Source organism: Pogoniulus pusillus, chromosome 9 (assembly GCF_015220805.1).
Source record: "Pogoniulus pusillus isolate bPogPus1 chromosome 9, bPogPus1.pri, whole genome shotgun sequence".
Classification (NCBI taxonomy): domain Eukaryota; kingdom Metazoa; phylum Chordata; class Aves; order Piciformes; family Lybiidae; genus Pogoniulus; species Pogoniulus pusillus.
In genome coordinates this window covers 7,849,829-7,872,347 of record NC_087272.1, presented here as the reverse complement: position 1 = coordinate 7,872,347, position 22,519 = coordinate 7,849,829, and the positions used below count along the sequence as shown (strand labels likewise).

At 45.4% G+C, this 22,519-nt stretch overlaps 1 protein-coding gene across 4 annotated transcripts in view; it reads right to left on the bottom strand.

Moving 5' to 3' along the window:
• Positions 1-1,301: 1,301 nt before the first annotated feature.
• NPNT (nephronectin) overlaps positions 1,302-22,519 on the bottom strand; it is a 59,671-nt gene continuing 38,453 nt past the window's right edge. For 3 of the 4 annotated variants that reach the window (XM_064148443.1, XM_064148441.1, XM_064148442.1), the window contains 6 exons: positions 21,907-22,029; positions 19,603-20,181; positions 10,978-11,073; positions 10,098-10,196; positions 7,035-7,291; positions 1,302-3,586 (listed from right to left, as the gene is read on the bottom strand). In XM_064148443.1, coding sequence (XP_064004513.1) covers positions 3,491-3,586; positions 7,035-7,291; positions 10,098-10,196; positions 10,978-11,073; positions 19,603-20,181; positions 21,907-22,029 — 1,250 coding nt within the window. In that variant the 3' untranslated portion in view covers positions 1,302-3,490. The remainder of the gene's footprint in view (positions 3,587-7,034; positions 7,292-10,097; positions 10,197-10,977; positions 11,074-19,602; positions 20,182-21,906; positions 22,030-22,519) is intronic. The other variant, XM_064148444.1, reaches the window with a different exon arrangement.

The following is a 22,519-nucleotide window of genomic DNA, read 5'->3' as shown; positions in this document are numbered from 1 at the left end:
AGGCTTTTCTCCAGACCCAAGAGCACTCACTAGCGACTTAACCACGTGGCTCTGATGAGAGGTGACACGGAAACAGACTCTTGTTTCCATCCCTCCCACTGTACATTCTTTCCTGTCAGCAAATGCAGTAAGCACACACTGCTACTGGTCCCAGTACCTGGCAGTCATTTATGAAGAATCTTTATTTGCAGTCTTTTTTGGGGAGGAAAAAGTTTAACCAGTCTTTTCAAAACACATGCTTAGAAGCTGGCAAGAGATTACATGGTACACTTGGCAAATGTTTTCATGTTCACGTAATTACTGCCATTTCTTGTGCTTGCTTAAGCATTTAGGCAGCAACCTCTTATGGCACAGGTACTTGTTTATTGAACCCTCAGCAGGAAAGGCAGTTGTAACCTACTTCCTAGGAAGACCTCAGGCTATATTATTCTCTTTCCAGGCTTATATGAAGACGGCAGCATTGGTTGTCCTGGCTGAGGTATGTGTCTGCACGGAGCAGTGTCAAAGAGTAGGCACAAGAAAACCTGGGGAAGGATCGTCACAACCCAACCACCCACTGACCTCACCTCGTCTCTTCAGAAACACCAGGAGGTGGTGACACATGCAGCAGCACAGCCAGCTGCAGAGGTGAGTGATCTACAGCCACAGCAGCCCCCTCAGAGCCAGACTGACAAATACTGCGCCCCCCCCCCATATCAGCTGAGATTGCAGTTGTTACAAAGCGCGGTGCTATGTCTGTGTTTGTAACAATGAAACGCATTCACAGAACAGAGACCCCACAGCCTCCTTGTGTCACTGCAGCACTTGCTCTTTACCTTCTGGATTCATGCAAAGTCAGAATTCTAAGGGCTCCTTGGAAAGGGACGAAAAACTCTTTCAGTCTTGCACAGACAGAGGATAAGTTTCTATTTTTACCAGGGAGTCTCAAGCTCAGAAAGCTGCAGCAGTTTGTGGTAAAAAGCATCTTCAACTGCAGAGGAACCAGACCAAAATGTCTTGTTCTCATTAGATGCCAAAGAACGGAACAGTTCGTGCAGGTTAGTAGCACGTGGAGCTACGGCAGCTGCTGCTTCCTGCAACATGGCACTTCAGATTGCAGCAGCTCTGAAATTACCTGTGAGAATGTGCTTTAAAACTGGGTTAAAAATTGTCATTCTGCCTTTCGAAGAGGAAGCATAAGTGACCTGTTCTCAGTCTGGTAACAAGAGCTACTTCACTTGAGGTAGCTGTCACCTTTTGGTTCATTTTGCTGCGATAACAATGAATTGGTTTTGATCCAGAAATGAAAACAAGACTTCCGGTGAGTAGCAAGTAACAGCCTCCTTTACTGATTGCTTTAAAATGCAGACAAAGTATTTCAACTATTCACAAACATTGCTGACACACTGAAAGTAATGTAAGAGAAAGGAAAAATCATGGTCAGAGTTGAAGCAAGACAGTTTGGAGAAGTTAACAAGTACATAGTTTTTTCCTTTCCAAACTGCTTGAGGATACATTTTTCCAGGACTCACTCTTTATGGTCAGGTGAAACTCTGCTGTACACACTCTGCTTTATCCTAGGGGAAGGCTGGAATACTTTGTCAGAAAGAGAGTTGGAATATTGACCTCTAATGGTCTTCCAATTTTGTCTCTGTGGAATTTGTGCAAGGCATAACAAGAAATTTTTTGATAATGATATTTTCTAACAGGATCTGAAGTGGATATTTATTTTAGGTGGTAGTGTAGTATTTAAAAGCTTTGAGACCTATTTTTTTTCTCTGTGTATACAATTTCCAAGCTTTAAGGCTGTGCCACTAACAATATTTTCTCAATTTTTGGTCATTTTCTCAAATGTTCCAATTCCTTTGCCAGATTCTGAGCTGTTAGCAGCAGTGATGATGACAATCCCTCATTTCCACAAAAATCCCAAACCGAACAGGAGCGCCCTGGGAAGCTGCACACTATGCACATGATATGTAAGTAAAAAAATTAGTCCATATGATAAATATTTAGTTCCTGCTAGAGCTAAAAGTTGTCCTAGTCCTACACAATAAAATGTTTATTATATACAGAAGGATTGGATGGAATATGGACATATGACAAAGATCACTGAAGGCATTTCAGGGTCTGACCTGTTCTGCGTGCTTCTGCACAGGCTTGAATCATAGAATCAACCAGGTTGGAAGAGACCTCCAAGACTATCCAGTCCAACCTATCCCTCAGCCCTGTCCAGTCAACTAAGCCATGGCACCAAGTGCCTCATCCAGGCTTTTCTTGAACACCTCCAGGGACAGTGACTCCACCGCCTCCCTGGGCAGCCCATTCTAATGCCAATCACTCTCTCTCCCAACAACTTCCTCCTAACATCCAGCCTAGACCTCCCCCAGCACAACTTGAGACTGTGTCCCCTTGTTCTGTTGCTGGTTGCCTGGGAGAAGAGGCCAATCCCCACCTGGCTACAGCCTCCTTTCAGGTAGTTGTAGACAGCAATGAGGTCCCCCCTGAGCCTCCTCTTCTCCAGGCTAAACAACCCCAGCTCCCTCAGTACCACCTGTGGGAAGCGAGCGCTCCTGGAGTGGCAGAAGGCTCAGTTCTACAAGATGCAAGTTATCTTCTCCAGTCTTCCAACTGAACCAGGAGCTTCTTGCAGGATTGAGAGCCCTTTAGGGCTTGCTTCTGAACTAAATGCACATTTGTACAGCATCGCCAGACGCCAGTTCACATCAGGTAAGGGTTTGGTCTTTTGCCTTCAGCAACTTATAACGTGAAAAACTGCAGCAGCATTTTTCAGTGAGCACCATTAGATGACTTCAGTAACACATCTATAGCATGACCAGCAGGATGGCAGCACATGCTCACCTCCTGTCCCAGAGTGAGGAAGCACATCTGCCAATTACCTTGCAACTTGAACCTGTAAATAGTAAAGCCATAAGTATGTACAAATCAGAGCTGTAGTGCAGGCTGCAGGGCCTGCTCTGTGGGACTGCTTTTTGATGCAACAACATGATAAATGCTATTTAATATGAAACAAACCTTCCTTCACAGGGCAGGAAAAGCCCTGTCCAGGCTTCCAGTCTTCTGAGGTGACTCAGAAGCTATGTTAATCGCACTGTTAATCAAATCCTATGGGAAGATAATGACTACCACATAACACTAGAACCTGCAGCTGGAGTTTCCTTTTGCCACCATTTGTCATTCTCCCTTTTTCACGAGTGCTCTCTGTATAAGCACTCACCAGGCTTAACAGAAGATAAAGTTATTACATAAAAAATACCATTTAGGAACAAGGATTAATAGAAACAACAATCATAGGATTGGAGTTCCTGAATCCTGGGAAGTGCTCTCCATGGTTTTAGCAGTTTCAGTCAGATTAGTGTTGGTGAGATTGCAGTCAGCAGGCCACGAAGTTGTCATTCCGACTTTTTTCTTCTTTTGTGCAGTTGTTTCAAAGCTGGGTAGGATGAGCATGAGAAGGGCTACTGGAGATGACTCTGCTGGTCCCCTGTCTTTGCTAATGCTCTTCAGAGCAGCGTCCTCTCCTCAAGATCACGTCATCTAGTCCAATGTCCCCACTTCTTCCTTTCCCTTTCTCTCCTTTGAAAATAACCTGGGAAGAGAAACAGAATAATTTGAGTGTAAAACTAAGGGCACTCAAAAGAGGCTTCTGGTGAAAGAGTTCCCAACAGTAAGAAAGCAAGAGCACTCAGACTTATGACTGTTTTTTCTGGTTTGTGATGCTCTCCCTTTGGCAGGTTTTTGTGAAGAACCAACAGTTCAGAACAGGGTTGGTCCAGCTGCACCATCTGCTCAGAAGAGGTTCTCTTAAGAGAATCTTGGGCACTTTGTATGTATTGCTTCTGCACGCAGATCATTACAGTCCAGATCTTGTCTCAGTAGAATCACAGAATCAACCAGGTTGGAAGAGACCTCCAATATCAGCCAGGCCAACCTAGCACCCAGCCCTAGCCAGTCAACTAGACCATGGCACTAAGTGCCTCATCCAGGCTTTTCTTCAACACCTCCAGGGACAGTGACTCCACCACCTCCCTGGGCAGCCCATTCCAATGCCAATCACTCTCTCTGGCAAGAACTTCCTCCTAACATCCAGCCTGTACTTCCCCTAGCACAACTTGAGACTGTGTCCCCTTGTTCTGTTGCTGGTTGCCTGGGAGAAGAGACCAAACCCACCTGGCTACAGCCTCCCTTCAGGTAGTTGTAGACAGCAATGAGGTCACCCCTGAGCCTCCTCTTCTGCAGGCTGAACAACCCCAGCTCCCTCAGCCTCTCCTCATAGGATTTGTGTTCCAGGCCCCTCACCAGCTTTGTTGCCCTTCTTTGGACATGTTCCAGCACCTCAACATCTCTCTTGAATTGAGGGGCCTAGAACTGGACACAGCACTCAAGGTGTGGCCTGCCCAGGGCTGAGTACAGGGGAAGAATAACCTCCCTTGTCCTACTGGCCACACTGTTCCTGATGCAGGCCAGGATGCCATTGGCTCTCTTGGCCACCTGGGCACACTGCTGCCTCATCTTCAGCTACTATCTACCAGTACCCCCAGGTCCCTTTCTTCCTGGCTGCTCTCCAGCCACTCTGTCCCCAGCCTGTAGCACTGCTTGGGGTTGTTGTGGCCAAAGTGCAGAACCCTGCACTTGGCCTTGTTAAATCTCATCCCGTTGACTTCTGCCCATCCATCCAGCCTAAGTCCCTCTGCAGGGCTCTCTTACCTTCCAACAGATCAGCTCAGCTAGAAGGACTGGAACATAAATCAGCAATGATATACAGACTGTTTAAGGAACACTTCCAGACAGCAATGTTGCTCCCTTGTGCTGCTACTGTATACTGTTCACTGCAGCTGCTGCCTTTAACTTAAGTCAAAACCATTTTTGTTTGAAGCATACAGCAATAATTTTTAAGAGTTTCCTGTTATCAATGAGCTGGAAAGATTCATAGGTTAGAATTTAGATGTGTAGTTAAAAATCATTTGGAAGCTTCCTGAAAACACATTTTTTTATGGAGAAGTAGGAATGGAGGAGGTCAGAGAAACTAAGCTGAAGATAACTGTTTTGGGGGAAAAGGACAGGATTTGGGTGTACTTCAGCACTAATTTACAAAGAGATAATTCATAGGATCACATGATGTCAGGGGATGGAAGGGACCCAAACAGATCATCCAGTCCAACCCCCCAGCCACAGCAGGACCATACAATCTAGCTCAGGTCACACAGCAACACATCCAGACAGGCCTTGAAAGGCTCCAGAGAAGGAGACTCCGCAACCTCTCCAGGGAGCCTGCGCCAATGCTCTGGGACCCTTACAGGAAAGAAGTTCCCTCTTGTGTTGAGCTGGAACGTCCTGTGCTGCAGCTTCCATCCACTGCTCCTTGTCCCACCCCAGAGAGCAGAGCCTGTTCCCCCCCCTTCTGACCCCCAGCCCTCAGATGTTTACAGACATCTGTTAAATCCCCTCTCAGTCTTCTCTTCTTTCATTAGAAAGTCTGAAGGAGGATTCTGGTCTCCATTCATATTCTCCCCAGGTTTCCAGTAGTGCCCCCTAAAACCACTACTGTTTAGTTGCTTTTGCTTTCTGTTTGCTTCCCGCCTTCCTCCTGATCTCTCTGTGGCAGAGCCCTTGCCTGCTTTCCTAGAATTTTCTCTTTCCCTCAGCCCTGGAATAAATGTTACAATGGCTCACGTCAGCAGCCCAAGCTCCACATGCAGACTAAAAAAGGATCCTAACCTCAACAACCTCAGCTGTGCCCCGAGGCAGCTCTGGTCCAGGGACCAGCAATTGGTTATGCCTGCAAGTCACACTGAAAGCTCCTGCTAAGGCAGGCAAGATCAGCAGGGCTCTACCACTATTGTTTGGGGGGCCTCTAAAACTCATTTTCTTTTCTGCCAGATATAAATGAGTGCCACACACTAATGAACTGCTTCATCAGGTGAGACAGACCTCAGGAATGCCCAAAGTGTTTCCCCTTTTTTGCTAAGTTTAAGAATGTGACAAATGCATCGCTCACCTGTTCTGAACTTCCACACTGTCTGATGTCATTTACAGCTAACAGAAGGTCACCTGTCTGCTACTGTTGCTGAGAGAAGGCTTTCAGAAAATTATCTGTAGTAATTACAGCCTTAGGATTGACTTCAGAATTCTATACTGCATGTGTGTTGTAGCCTGCTTGCACCACCAACATAACATAATGATGTGTGACCTTTTCAGACCACCTGGTATTTGTCAAACAGGCCCTGAAGCACTCAGGCTTCAGATCTAAAATAGAAACTGCCTTCAAAGCTAGGCAGAAGCTGAAGAAAAATGCTGAACTTCGGAGAAAATCTTCTCCATGGCACTTCAGACAGCTGCTTTTGTTTGCACTAAACTATTTCGTGTAATTGGCAGAGCTAGGTCCTCATTTACCTCCCTAGCGGAATCTGCAACAGGTATGCTTAACAGCACAGAACAAGGCAAGACAGAACCACAGAATGTATCTGGTTGGAAGAGACCTCATTCCAACCTCCCTTCAGGTAGCTATAGAGAGCGGTGAGGTCTCCTCCTCTCCGGACTGAACCACCCCAGCTCCCCACAGATAACCTCCCTGCATTCTCAAAAATTACCTCTTTCCAATGTCTCTGCCTTTGCTCCTTTGCTATTCATCTCCAGGGGATGATTCTTCCTGTTTCACAGCACCGTATTGCTTAAAGCATTATTCATGAGGAATCCTGACACAGGCTTTTGGAACACTCATATACCCTGGGCCCTTGTCCAGTAGCTTGCTCTTCCCTACATGGCGATTCCCTTATAACACACTGTGAGAGGTAGATTGGTACAGGCCTTGCTGCCGTTTCCTATCCATCTGTGGCCAGAGATGAGGCTTTTTTGCACAAAACTAATTTGAAGAAGCCACACAATGACAGTGGTATCCTTGATGTGATTCCTCTGGCAGGAATCATAGTAGTAACACACTGAAACAGGACCCAAAAGACAAACAGTCCTACACCACCTAGATGTCTTCAGCTCCTAATGCCAAAAAGCCAAAGGGCAGCAGATGCATGGGTACTTACACTCTTGATGCCTAGTCCTTGTAAAGTTAGGTGTGTCTGTCTCCAGCCATGGCCACCATTTCTCCCCCAGACAGCTGGTCCGTGAGCACCATTTTTCCTGACAAAGACTTGGAGGGCACCAGAATGCAGCCCAGGCACCTTATGCCTAAAGGACAGGCACAAGTCACCAGCCTGGGCCATGTGCCCCAAGGGCAGGATGAGATGTGCTGCTCTGCCGCCTTTGTGTTTGGAGTCGGAGATGGTAAGATACTGTCCCCCTGCAGAAGAAAAAGCAGAGAGTTGAGGCTTTTGAGAGATGTATTGTATTGTACTGCAGGAACAAATGTATGAGTCATTGAAACATCCCCAAGTACAAAACAGCTCCACATGGGGATCAATAAGATCAAACTTTTAAACCTTTTTTTAATTGCCAAGTTCCAGTTCAGTGAACCTAGGGTAAAGGTAGTACTTAGGCCCCTCAGTTGAAAGAGATAATGTAGAAATATTGGGAAGCTGTAATTAATATTGTTAACATACAAAGCTGTTACTTGAGAAGTGTATTTCTGCTCTGTAATGATTTCAGTTGTCACCCTGCTACTACTCAAGCAGAGCTTTCTTTTTGAAAGCCACAACGCATTTCCTCTAAAGCTGTCGCTGAAAAGGAAAGCCAACCTCATGTCCAGGTCACTGTTTCCACAGAGGTTTGCAAGGTCTTCAGTCTCAGTGAGATTTAACCAGGCAAGGTATTACGCTGCTGCCTGGGGCCCCAGATCTGCATTTAGGCATGAGGTGAGACCTCTTTGTCCAAGAATCTGTAAGACTTTTGTCCGTCTGGGTTTGTTTTGCTGTTATTTCCTTTTTACTTTGTTTCTGCATCAAGGTCCCTGAGTGCTACAATGAGCACAGCAGAGTTCAGCTAACTGCACCTGTGTGTTGTGGATACAATTGTATCACTACACTGACCTGACTCATTAACTGCGTGGATTTCAGATAGTTACAGTGACCGAGTCCAATCAATAGGAAACAGCTTGAGGTAAGCACAAGGCCAGCCTAGCTGCAGGCGAGCCCCTGCAGAACAGGTCCCCTCACGCTAGCATTTTCTGTATGCACAGTGAGCTTTTAAGGCTTCAGCACAGCACCTTTCCAAATGCAGGTTCTGATAAACCAACAAATAGCAAACTGAAAGGTGAAAGCAAACACTCAGGAACAAGCTGTGAAAATAAATCCTTGCCACAAGGTATTCCAGACAGGAGGGAGTGGGTGACTTCAAGGCACTAGTTTTAACAGGTTATGTCAACAGCAGCAGAACATGCACAGGAAACAAAAAGGTGAGGTTGTCGCTGCCTGGGAAGCACCACAGTGGGAAAAAAGAGTTTAAAAAATGAAAGCCAGATATAGAACATAATTATGGAAATGTATTAGCAGCAGTCTCTGAGTACAGAGAGGGAGCAGGCTTTGAGTGACTCTCAGAAACAGTGGTGCTAAATCTCCTGTTTTAAAAAGATGTTTGAGTTGGGTGGGCATTTTTAAAGCAGGAGACAGCTGCCTCTTTACTCATCTGCTGGAGGAAGGGGCTGTGCTCTCGGAGGCATTCATGAGGCTTCTGGAGTGTCTGAAGGAGCATATGAAATACTAGAGCTTGCCTGTGGATGGAGAGGGGGCCTGCCCAGTAAAGTGAAGACAGCACTTCCACTTCGCCAGCTAAAGAGCCTGAAAAAGGTGCCAGGTCACCTGCTGCGGTGGCAAATGAGTCTCTCATCGCTGGCAGTCTAAAGACAGACATCTGTGGTGAGGTGGTGTGTAAGGAAAACGGCTCTCAGTGCCCTCAACCTCTCTCAGATTAACCCAGGACATTTAACTGCCTGAGAGCGGGTTTGCTTCCCAGGTCTGCCATCCCCTCACATAATGTGAGCATTGTGCACTTCAAAGGCTGTTCTCCTGGGGATGAAGTAATCCCATCATTACAGGCAGCCAGAGATGTGTGTCTAATCCCTGGGTCTGGGGGCAAGCAGTGCTGGGGGAAGGGTAGGCAGGCAAGGACAGCCAGCCTCTCAGTGCCACACAGCAAAATCAGCAGGGGACAGAAGACAACCTTCCCTCAGTGCACATGTGCTGGGACTACACTGGCAGAGGTGTGTGGTGGGAAGGGCTGCTGCTTTGGTTGACCACCAGCACTGGCACCACTCTTCTCCTGTCCTGCAAGTGGCTAATACACACACCCCTGTAATATACATGGCAAGGCCACTTTTTACCCTCCCAAACACAGCTATTTTCAGAAGTCTCTGTATCTCACAATGGTTTGGGGTGGAAGGGACCTTAAAGTTCCAACTCCACTGCCATGGGACAGGGACACCTTCCACTAGACCAGACTGCTCAAAGCCCCATCCAACTTCACCTTGAAAACTTCCACAGAAGGTGCATCCACAACTTCTGAGCGACCTGCACCAGTACCTCTTCACATCTAACCCAAATCTATCCTCTTTCAGTTTAAAGCCATTACCCTTGTCCTATCTCTACATACCTTTTTAAGAAGTCCCTCTCCAGCTTTCTTATAGGCCCCCTTTAGACACTGGAGTATCTAACTTGTCTTCCTTCGAGTCACATAACCATTTTCCTACCTGGAGGTTGCTGTGACTTGGACTAGAATTCAGCAAGATCAAGAGGTTAAAGCAGAACAAAGACTAGTTCCAGCACTTTTGACTGCTTTGCATGTAATATGAAAATAATGACTACATTTGTGTGGTGGCTTGAAAAATAACCTCTTTCACCACAAATAAAAGCTGTTCTCTAGTGCACATTTTTGTTTAAGACACAGTCTTTTCCTGAATCCATTTACTACTCCTTCAGACACATTTCTATTGTAATGATACCACCTGCAATCAAAGTGCAAATTCTCAATTGCTCTTACATGTCAGGAATTCTCAGGTTTTGTTTTTACACAAAGAAGAGATGTGCGTGTGAAATACACCCCCAGAAGTAAAAGGGACAGGAGCTGTATAAATTCAACATAACATGAGAACTGTCAACCTCAAACCTGAGTAGTTCTTCAACAACAGGATGCAATCATATGCAGTTCTCTCTTACCTGAAGCATCTCTCACTGGTTCCCAGTGCAAGTCATCATCTTTGTCCTTCATCCATCCACACAGTCCACTATCAAAACTGCAGCTGTGCACCAGTATGCCTGGGCAGAAGAGAGGAGAAAGTCAAAAAAAAGAAAAGGCAAAACAAAGTTCTTTGGATTGTTTTGGAACTACAGCAGTGAGTACAGATGAAAATTAAATGCAGCAGAAGCAGCAAAACAAAAAACCTGCAAAGAATGCCAGTGATACTTTAACAATTTGTGCTGGGTTTGTGCTACATCTCTTAAGAAACAAAACTATAAAGGCTCACTTAGAAGAAATAAAACTATAAAGGTTCACTTAGAAGGGAGCTGGAGTTGTTTAGACTGCAGAAGAGGAGGCTCAGGGGGGACCTCATTGCTGTCTACAACTACCTGAAGGGAGGATGCAGCCAGGTGGGGGTTGGTCTCTTCTTCCAGGCAACCAGCAACAGAACAAGGGGACACAGTCTCAAGTTGTGCCAAGGGAGGTCTAGGCTGGATGTCAGGAGGAAGTTGTTGCTAGAGAGAGTGATTGGCATTGGAATGGGCTGCCCAGGGAGGTGGTGGAGTCACCGTCCCTGGAGGTGTTCAAGAAAAGCCTGGCTGAGGCACTTAGTGCCATGGTGTAGATGACTGGATAGGGCTGGGGGATAGGTTGGACTGGATATCTTGGAGGTCTCTTCCAACCTCATTGATTCTATGATTCTATAAAGGTTCACTTAGAAGAAGTAAAACTATAAAGGTTCACTTAGGGGAGAGGCTATTTTTTTTTTCTTTTTATAAAGTATAAAAATATATAAACCCCTAAGAAATCTCCCAAATTCCTCCAATGTAGCCCCTGAAGAGGAGATGTGATATTTACCTGGGTCATCGTTTGCCTCGAATTCCTCAGCAGTAATCCCTCTTTCAATTTCAAGTATGTCAAACAGATTGTTGCTGACTCCGGGCTGGCGTGGAACTGTGAGAAAAGGAGATCAAGGTAGTTAGTGACCTACTTCCTTATCTTTAATAAAAACCAGCAGAGTGGCTCTGGGCATTGTGCTTTTTCTTGGAGAATTCAATGCATTTAACTCTATTTATGTGGAGAGTCATAAACTGTATGCCTTTGTGATTTATGTTGTAACATTTATCTGAGCACTGTAAAAAAAGGTGATTCCAAACCTGCTAAAGGCTCTCAAATGAAAGCTTCTTTTTAACCAGAGGGAAAAAATTAAGGAAAAGAAGAAAGCTTTAACCTTGAAGTACACTATTCCCCTCCAAAGGCACTCTTAAATAAGGCAGTGGTTTCTCAATAAAATCAAACCACATTAAAAGCCTGCTCAAACTTTCCGATCCACTCACCTTCTGGAGACGTTTAGAGGCACACAGCCTTGGAGACATGGCTGAAGGGATGTTCACCTACCTGCAAAGGATTAGAGCTCCAGTGGAAGCTGCAATTACACTTTTTGCTCTCCTGTCTCTCAGCTGCCAGGAGAAGCAACAGCCTCAGTGATTAAAGCACTCAGAGGTTATGGCACATCCACAGCAGCCAGGACAAGCTGTAAGTTAAGGGCTCTCTGTGGGAGCGACAGCTGCCAAAGTCAGGTGGCTACAGTGACTTCTGCTCACTTCTGAAACTGCCAGGCCAGTCTGTGGAAGTCTCCAGAAATAACACACTCTGTTCAAGCCTGATGGACAGCTGTCAACTAGTGAGAAAGAGACTGCACTGGACAGAGCTGTCTTAAAAATGGTTCTTTCAGAGTCTAGAAGAACAGTGATGTTTTTCAGACGTGCCCTCAGATGATGTAGGCATCTCTTGACACCTATGGTATTTGTAAGGGCCTCACCTGTTACAACCTTGACACATTTTCCACTTCCAGTGCTAGTGAAAAGTATCCTAATGTCTCTACAGGCTTCTGAGGCAAGTGAGAACAAGAATTGAGCTGATTTACAATTCTAAACTGAGATAAAGGACTTCTGCTTTCAGGAAATCAAATCAAGGGTAAGAAGGAACTTCTTCTGCACTAGGACTAGGTGTAACAGCACTGCTGCAAGAGCTCCTCTAAAGCCAGAAGAACGCAGAGGAAGATGGAAAAATAAGAATGAAGTAGCTTCCTGCATTTGAGACTTTGTATCAGGCTGATTACTTTGTCCTAAGTCAACCAAAGGCTAACGGATTTTAAAAGCAATATTGCAGGCCACAGACCTTGGATAGAAATCTTGTACAATCAAACTAAAAAAGAAGGCTGAGGCCTGTAGGAAAGATTAACTCTTTTTTTAATTGGATTTTTTAAATCCTTTGTAGATTTTGGGTTATGTCTGTTTGCAGTCTCAGATATTAATGCTCTAACAGCCTCAAGGACTTCAGGCTGGCTTGGGTAGTAAAGGATATGTTGTTTGTAATAATATTCTTGCTGCTTTGTTTAATCTGGAGCTTGGTTGGGCTTTTTTTTTTTGGCTTATGTGATTAGAATGTTGATATTGAATGTGAAAGAAACCTTACATGTGCACAACCCACACCACCTAGGCCAATAATCACCCTGCAGTACATTTATGCACAAACACTCTATTCAGCTATATAAAGAAGAATTCTCTTCACCTCAGGCAGCAAAAGATGAATGCTTTGAAGCCATCCCTCACCTGTAATCCTGCCTAGCTAATGTGCTGCTGTGTGCAGTAAGAGCTCTGAGATGCAGGTGAAACAGCTGCATTGCACATCATCCAGCTGCATCGCACCTGCACAGACTGCTCACGGGGCTGTAAGCTGTTCTGATGTGTAACAGCACACAGCCAGTGCTGCTCTAACTGCATCACAGCTGTGGACAGCTGTGGGCAGTAGCCTGTGGAGTAGATGTTGTGAATGATGTGTGCCCAGAGCAGCACCACTGTGGTACACACAGCAGCTGTCAGCAGCATTTAAAGCCCGTGGCAGTGGGTGTGCTCAGGGATGCCTAACATCGGTAATTCCATTTCTAGGGCTCACTGTGGCCAGCTGCCTGGGACAGCAAACTGGGCACGAGCACTTAGGTACAAAGCCTGCACAGCCAACAGCATCCTCTAAGTTACTTACTGGCACTTCTGGTGAGACAGTGCTTACTGCAGTTCCACCTCTGAGGAGAGTTTCATGCATCCATGCTGCAGGCTCCTGCTCCCTGTGGAATGCAGCATGAGAGACATCTGTGGTGCAGCCCCTGGCACTATCACCTTGCCTTTTCTCTTCTCAGGTTTGCTATGGAAAAGAGAGTTTGTTTCCGACGCTCAGAAGAACAAGTTGGCCATTTGCTCCACAACTGCTGAGCGCAGCTCACATAGGTACTGGCACTGCTGGTCTGAAATGGACACACAACCTTTTCTGGAAGTGTCTTTACACCTGCCACATCCACAGGAATGGAAAGAGGCCACCCATTGGTGCAGATGGAAAGGCGAGCTGCTCTCTCCCTGAGCTGCAGGAAGACTCCAGCCTGTGAGGAACCTCACAGTACCATCACTCTTGGGCACACTCCCACTAGTGACAGGATGCCTGCAGCCTTTTCTCATCTAGGTTAACACTGAAGACTCTGTACCTCCATATCTTTTCTTCCTTGGCACCTCAAGTGTTTCTTGGGGACTACTGACCCCAGACTCACAGGTAGTAGAGGAGTCTAAATGAGCCACTGTAGCAGAGAGGAAGCCCACTGCCATGCTCTTAAGCTCTGTAGCATACTCAAGGGACACAGTTTCAAGCTGTGTGCCTGCCCTACGGATCCTTGTCTCATGGCTCTCGTTTATGGAGAATACTGAAGGAAACATCAAGCATTTCTTTTGCAATGCACTGCCATTTCATACAAAGAACTGGAGTCACAACCTTGCAGACAAAGCAGCACTCCCCAGGTTAGAGGTAATACACTTGCCTATAGTTAGAGGTAATATACTTGCCTATAGTTAAAGCTCTCTGGAAAAAAAGTATCCCAGAAGTCCTCTCCAAACCCTGCTGTTATGAACTCCTAGAAGAATGTGCTGCAGAGCTTTGAGGCAGTCATTTCAGTGCTCAAACCCAACGAGAGGAATGTGCACTCGATGGGAGACAAGAGTCAGGGCAGGAGATGCAGCCTGCAAACACGATGCCTGTGTACACTTCTTGCTGCGGTCACTAACGTGTCGAGTGGCGATCGTGGGAGAAACTATTTGGCACAATTATTTTCTGCAAGCTTTCCAAGCCCTCTCTGTGTACTTTATATAACGTATCAGCCTGCTTTTCACTTCACTTCAATGGTTTGATAAAGCTTGTTAAATATAAACTTGGCCTCTTTTTTTGTGGAGAGTTTTTCCAAGCTCCGAGTGAGCCAATACATCAACACTGCCATGTTCTCAAAGTTCATGAGCTAAGTCCTTCATAGATGCGTGAACGTGAGGAGGAACACTGAGTAAGTGCCTAAGGCTGACTGCTTTCCAGCTCTTTCATCCTTTGGGAAAACAGTAGGACTTTCAACTTGCTTGCTAATTGCTAGGCTTGGGAGTATGAGAGATGTGCACCTCTGTCAGGTTAATTTGTAATTACAGAATCATCACTGGTTTGGTCCTGCAAACCCAAAACAACACAGAGTGCAGCTTCATATTATTAGCAGTTGTTATTACTATTAATACAACAAGCACTGCATACTTAGACCATTCCACTCTACACAATAATCGTGACCAAGCTTTCCATTTATGAAAAACAACAACAAAGAAGGACACCGAATTTTTGACTGACTAGTTGCAACTGGAAGTTAAATACCACTTCCAAAAAAAGAACCCCACAAGTGGGGGGAGCTCATGCAGAACTAACAGGAAATAGCTAAAAGCAAGAGTCGTCCAGAGGTCAGTCTGACCTGGCAAACAAGACTATGTCCTCTTTTACTCCAGGCAAGACTTTGATAGGTGCTAAGCTAAGAGGAAAGGGCAAAAGAGAGATACGCTGCACTCTTACCTGGAACCTGCAGTGTCCAGGATATGTTGCCTCAAACTCTGCAGGCTCAAATTCTGCAGTAAGTGATTTCAAGAAGGGTTTTCTGGACTGCCCCATCCTCTGCAGTACCATTTGTGTAAGAAGGGAGAGCTGGTGCTGGCATATGACCATTCTAAAGTCCAGTCTTGCATTTCTCAAGCAGTTACAAGGTTCATTAACTGTGTCTTAAACCAAACATTCTCTATGTTTCCAGAAGAGTTTCTGAACAGTAACCTGCCTGCCTTTCTGTGAGCAGCTGTTCAGGAGGTGCAGCGACAGACAAGTTTCAGGGCAAGGCAGCTAAAGTCAACAGTGTTCAGAAGCTGCCACAGCAGACGTGGGGATAAAACAAGCTGGAAAATGACAGAGGGTATGACTTGTAGCATTCCAAGATTTCATGATTTAGCTCTAGAGTACAAAGAGGAAGAAAGTTCCTACTTTAAATGCTTCAATATTAAGACAAATTCATTTTGATAGGTGTCTGACAAATGAAATTATTAAAATAAAGAAAATGAGTAAACTGAAGCTACTGTAATGATATAAAGAAATAACAAAACCACATTCTTCTACACTTCTTGTTTTCAAACAGCTGCAAGGGTCACAGAACTGCACTTACTGCACTAAGAACTTCTCACTCGTTGAAAGGGGACTAGAAAACATCAAGTTGTAATCCCTCTATTTTTTTCATATATAGCTGTTATGAGAACTGTCTCCTAATTCCAATCCTTTCAGCTCCACTAGGGGCTGAAAAGGAAAACTGATGAACTGTCTTAATACAGATAAGGGGTTTTGTCTTCACACTGCTGGTATATGGTGCCTTGCTTTGTCTTTCAGTTTATGTTTTTCATGCTTGTCACCCAGATCCTGATGGTAGCAGAAATTCTTCAGTCTTATTGAGAAGCTCATTCTCTTTGTTACAGAGTAACCAGAAGAGATCACAGAATTGTCAAGGTTGGAAGGGACCTCAAAGATCATCCAATTCCAACTCCCCTGCCATGGGCAGAGACACCTCACACTAGATCAGCCACATCCAGCCTGACCATCAAGGGATGGGGCTTCCACCGCCTCCCTGGGCAATTTGTTCCAGTGCCTTACCACCCTCACACTGAAGAACTTCTTCCTAACATCCAATCTAGTTTTGTTCCCACTTCTAGTTTTGCCCCATTTCCCCCCTCTCCTGTCACTACTTGGCATCTTAAAAAGTCCCTTACCAACTTTCTTGTAGGCCCTTTCAGATACTGGAAGGCCACAATAAGGTCTCCTTGGAGCCTTCTCTTCTCCAGACTGAACAGCCCCAACTCTCTGTCTCCATAGGAGAGGTGCTCCAGCCCTGCACTTGGCTGCAATCTGTATCAGTCCTGAAATGGTTAAATATTAAGCCATTGCTGCATTCCTCCCTCGCTGCCATCCCCCCATCCATATCAGAAGATTATCCTCGGTGCCAGATTCCACTGTCTGCATCTGACTAAGTGGTTCAAAGGCCAAGTGTAGGAATCCCATTTTTAAAAAATAGTAATTTTTCTGTTCTCTGAAAAAGCAGCTCCCAGAGTCACTGCAGGCATTTTTAGGAATGGGATAAAAACCACAGCAGCCCAAAACCTGCAAAGGCATTTAAGTAACAGTATCAACACTATCATCATTGGCGCTCTCTGTCACCACTGAACAGACCCATTTCACAGGTCCTCAGAGAACCACAGAATTAGTCAGGTTGGAACAGACCTTCCAGATCATTGGGTCCAACCTACCACCTTCTAATTAATTAAACCATGGCACTAAGTGCCTCATCCAGTCTCTTTTTACCCTCAGGGACTGTGACCCCACCAAATCCACGGGCAGCCCATTCCAATGCCAATCTCTCTTTCTGTGAAGAACTTCTTCCTAACATCCAGCATAAACCTGCCCTGGTACAACTTGAGACTGTGTCCTCTTGTTCTGTTCCTGGGTGCCTGGGAGAAGAGACCAACCCCTATCTGGCTATAACCTTCTTTCAGGTAGTTGTAGAGAGCAGTAGGGTCTGCCCTGAGCCTCCTCTTCTCCAGGCTGAACAACCCCAGCTCCCTCAGGCTCTCCTCATAGGGCTGTGCTCCAGCCCACTCACCAGCCTTGGTGCCCTTCTCTGGACACATTCAAGCATCTCAACATCTTTCTCAAATTGAGTGGCCTAGAACTGGGCACAGTAATCAAGGTGTGGCCTAACCAGTGCTGAGTACAGGGGCAGAATGACTTCCTCAGTTGATTTCAAGTGGAGCAGCACATTCAGGAGTGCTCTGAAGTGAAAGCTGAGGACAAAGAGCAGGTCAAGTAACAACAAAGTGAGAAAATAAGGAGCAACAAGTCACCAAAAGTAAACTCAGGAGAAGGTTAAAGAATGAAAAAGTACAACGTGAGAGATGCTTGCAGGAAACAAGCACTCTTGCCCAGGCTCACTTCCTCTCCTGCTCTGGACCAATGCTAGACCACCAGTATGTCTGCAGGATTAGGACTAGGGCACTAGGACGCCTGTCAGTCTACAGCACACCACCCACCTCTTTGCCATGGACTGCCCCACAGGAGTACCACCCCTTGAGATGCCTCAGCTGTCACCTTGCTTTCTGAAGGGCTGGCTGAAGGCTCCAGAGCCTGGGGGCAGCAAAAAGGAAGATGTCTGTGCATCACAAGATAACCTAGCTTCAGGACTACTTTAAATATTGAGGTCTTCAGCAGATGGTAAGTGCTGGAAGATCAGAATTACCAGTGGTTGCTGGCTGCAGTGCTCTCTGTTTGCCCAGTAACAGTTGCTGGTGCTTGACCTGTTGTCTCTGCTGTATTGTGCACTGAAGCCTTTGAAGCTGTGTATGCGTATCACAAACCCCAAAGGGTGGCAGCTGGCTATAATGGTGGATAAACACTTAGCAGAGACCAACTTTCCTGTATTGGTTGTATGTTCTATAAAATGTAAGCTTGCAGTCAGGAAACAAACACCTCCCCACTTGCCAAACCTCTGTACCTAAAGCACAGATACTGAAAGCATTAGATTGAAAATTGAGCCTCTAGGGACAAGACAGGAAACCAACTGTAAGTAGTACAGATGACTGCTATGACTTCATGGAAACAGCTGGAAATTGCTCCTCTGCTACAGAATTCCAGAGAACACTTGCAGGGCAAGACAGCCTGGGGACTGCACTGCCACAGCCTAGAATCATTTCCACAGAATTCTGTATTTAGTAACTATTGATTCCAATTACATTAAGTCACAGAATCAACCAGGTTGGAAGGGACCTCCAAGATCATTCAGTCCAACCTATCCCCCAGCCCTATCTAATCAACTAGACCGTGGCACTAAGTGCCTCATCCAGGCTTTTCTCGCCTCCAGGGATGGTGACTCCATCACCTCCCACTGTATTTCTTCTTAGAATTACATATTAAAATGTTTTGTATATTTTTACTTCTTTCTTTTAGATTTTTTTAGCAAGATAGATTGTTTACAAACCAACCTTGAAGAAGCCAAAACCACGCTCCTCTGAGCAGTAGCAGGATTTATCTGCCCAAAGCTTAGGCTAGCTTCTATCCCCATTTTAAATTCATCAAACTGATTGACTACAACAGATTAAATGTCAACAGGGAAAACAAACCGTTTTCCACAATCAACAAAGTATTTGACTGCATCATGACCTAAGAGACCCCAAGAAGTTACCACATAGATGCCCAAGCAGCTGGAACAAACCTCCCACGTTGCTTGTACACCTGCTTTGAGACAGCAGTCCTTTACTCCTACTACACTGCTTCAGCTTTACTGTAGATCAAGCTGAACGAGAAAGGCTGATCCAGCACACTCTTCCCTCTCTCTAAAATTAGCAGCAGAGGTGAAGACAGAATTAGGTGCTGAGTACTTCTTGACAGAGAATGTGTAACTCTGCATGTGCCAGTAATGTCTTCTGTGCTATGCACTAAAGCTGGCACATAAATGATGGTGCAGCTTTCGAAGCAGCTCTCAAATATGTTCATGCCATGGGAATCTTTACTATCTTCAGCTTTTCATGTATCCATTTTCCGTAGAGGCAGTCCAAGAAATAAGCTTCTATGTTATTTTCACACAACTTTGCAGTTGCTTTGTCACACACAGCCAAGGCTCTTTGAATTCATACAATAATGTGACATAATAGAGTCTTTAAGTCATCAGACGTGGTCCCATTTTTTCCCATTCTTAAAGCTAAGGAAATATGCTAAAAGCAAATCTCAACTCTCTGCATTTTGAATGTGTTGACTATGAGTTATGCTTCATTTCAATGTTCTTCAATACAACATCTTCTGAAAGTGTCACTAAGCACTTGTACAGTACAATATACTCAATCACTTCAGGGAGAAAAAAATGACATTTTTAATTGAATTGACCCCAGAATTTCCCAAACACATTTATTTGTGTACCTGTACCAAATGAACTCTTTCAGTTCTGTGTCTTGGCTCTCACTAATAAAGCATTTCAAGAAAAACTACCAGCACACTGCATGCATCCACCTCACTGCATCAACAGTTCTGACAAATGAAAGGATGTGTAAAATTACTTACTGAAGACATCTCCTCGAGGTTTCTGAGGCTCTATCTGTATCCTGTTGTCATCTGTAACTCCATGGGAAGATGTAGTTTCAGTGGGAACAAGTAATGGCTCTTCAGTTGTTGGAGGATATCTTTGTGGTGGTAGCGTAGGTCTTAACGTTGTAGGTTGTGGTGGAGGCCTCGTCACTGGTCTTGTTGTTACAGGCACATATCCAGTGGTTGGTTTTGGTGCCAACTGAACTGTTGGCCTGGGAGTAGGATGAGCTGTTGGTCTGGGAGTAGGACGAGCTGTTGGCCTGGGAGTAGGACGAGCTGTTGGCCTGGGAGCAGGACGAGCTGTTGGCCTGGGAGCAGGACGAGCTGTTGGCCTGGGAGCAGGACGAGCTGTTGGCCTGGGAGCAGGACGAGCAGTTGGCCTGGTCACTGGCCTTTCTGTAACAATAGCAGGTACATATGGTGGTCTGAGGGGCTGCCTCGTGCCTCCAACATCAGGAATCCTATTGGTTACACCACTGCCTCCCTTAGGGACTGTGCTGTTGCCCTTAAATTTATGATCTGGACCAGGCGGTTCAATCATGACATTAGGAATAACTGCAAAGAGAATCAAAATGGGACCAATATGGACACCTGAGTCTCCCTCTCCAGTAACTTATGTTTCATTATGACACAGAGAATCTTTGCTGAAATCATTTCTCTTCTTCTGAATAGTTCCACTAATAGAAATATGCTCTGGCATCAGCACTTCTGAATGATCGCATCCCTTTAGATACTACTACTCACTGCAGTAGTTTAGAGGTGATTCAGAATGACCTGAATGCAATGAGACTTCCCATCCTCCCCTCCTCCCAAGCACCAGCTCTCTCTCAGAGGTGGTAATACTTACTTAAAGCCACTGTTAGTAACAAAACATGGACAGGAAGATGTGTGTTATGGAGCTCTCTAGACTGAATGAGTCTGCATGCAGGAGCAGAGGTGAGTTTAGTAAGGCTCCAGTGTTACAGCCATTGTGGTCATGGGTGGGCAGACAGGCACCTTTGGCTTAAGAAAGGTCTCTTTCAGACTCCCCACTTCTAAAGTTTTCTCCTTGTCACTAAGCACTCATTTTAAAGAGACTGAACTGAAGCAAAAAGCCTTCTTTTAGATCTTTACCTTTGCTAAACACCAGTAAACTAAGGAAATGGCATATTTCCAGCCTCCAGAAGAAGGAGGTGAACTGGACACCAACTACACCACGGTGACAGCACCTACAACACATCTGTCCCAGCATGTGATAAAGAAAGGACAACGAATTTCAGCTTAGTTTGACAAGGGCAGTTTCTGCAGACATGAACTGCAGGAATGCCTGTTTTGTTGGTCTTGATTTTCTGTTTGCTCACAAGCCTTTTGTATCTCATGGGGGATCTTAACAGCCTCCATAAGAACTCCAGACACTTATTTTGTGTGCAAGTGTTTCACATACAACACAGCTGAAGTGAGGAGCTGCTGTTTGTTAAACACTGGAGTGTTTGATGATGTCAGGCAAAAAGGTGGTGCCACCTGTTCATCACTCTTCTTTGTTCTTTAAGGGATATTAACATTTGAACTGCACCTTAGGACTGTGTCCCAGTAACTCGTGTGAAGTGTGTCTGTGTGTAGTTTCAAGCAGTCAAATTGCAAGAGATCCAGATCACGTTCCCGTGACAGCTACAGCCAAAGGAAAACAGGTCTGCAGTGGAACTGTCCTTTAAGGAGATGAGTGAGTCACCCAAAACCAGAACTCATGAATGAACACAGGGTCCTCCAGAAGATTCAGCAGATGCCATAGAGGTGTCCAATGTAGGGGAGCCCTAATGGCCTATTCTGTACAAAGGAGATGGCTGCTTCTTGCAAGAGAGGTAAGGAAGAGGATTCTCCACCAGGAAATTCTTCCAAAGGAGTCCTCCCTCCACTGCTCACATCTGGGGAGCAGTGGGGAGTAGATGTGGTGAGCTGCTGAAATGGCACAGTGACAAGGTATAGATAACAACAGGGTATGAGTAACATGCACTGTCTGCCCCGACCTACCCTGGTTTCTCAGTTGTTCTCATCCTAAAGCAATCTCTAGCATGGAGCCATGAGCAGGGAGAGGTGGATTTCTTTCCAATTATGAAAACGTCTCAGGGAGAGGTATTTTTATCAAGGCATGCTAAGACTCAGAAAACTCTGACTACACTCCCTGGCCTTTTATTAAGTATTAAAAATAGTTAAGAGAAGCTGAGCCTGTCAGTGCTGTATCTCAAAGCATGCACGCTGACAGGCGACAGGGGCCACACTGGCCTTCAGAGTGCTGTTACATACGTGTGCAGCTCGTCCCATTGTCTCTGTACCCTTCTTTACACTTGCACTTGTAGGATCCCAGTGTATTGTAACATCGGGAGAAGCTGCCACACTGGTGGTGCCCGAGGGAACACTCATCCACATCTGCAACAGAAAGAATCCCTTACCATCAAAGAAGCTTTTTTTGCTTATCCCTGCAAAACCACAAAACAGCAGTGTGGTCGTTAGGAGAATGTTACTAATTTTGAGGAAATGAATAAAAGTGAGTTGCCAGTAGGGTAAGGAGGGCAGACAGTCACAAATCAACGTGGTGATGCAAGCATCAGAGGAAAAGGGACCAACGTGCAAGTCTGGCACTGCTCAGCTTGTGCCTTGATGTCAGCTTCAGTGAGGTGCTCTGGGCAGACTGCTGTTGAGTTTGTGAGGACCACAGTTTTCATAACTACCTCTTAAAATAAAAACTGAGTGCAGGAAATGCTTGCTCTTAAATCACACAGGTATTCAACTCTGTTCATAAATGCTTCTTATGTTACACATCTGTACAGATGTTTCTACATCATGTACAAATTGCTTACCTCTTACATGGCATTTTGTGCTAGTTTGAAGCTAGCTAGAACGTTCTGGTGAGAAGAAC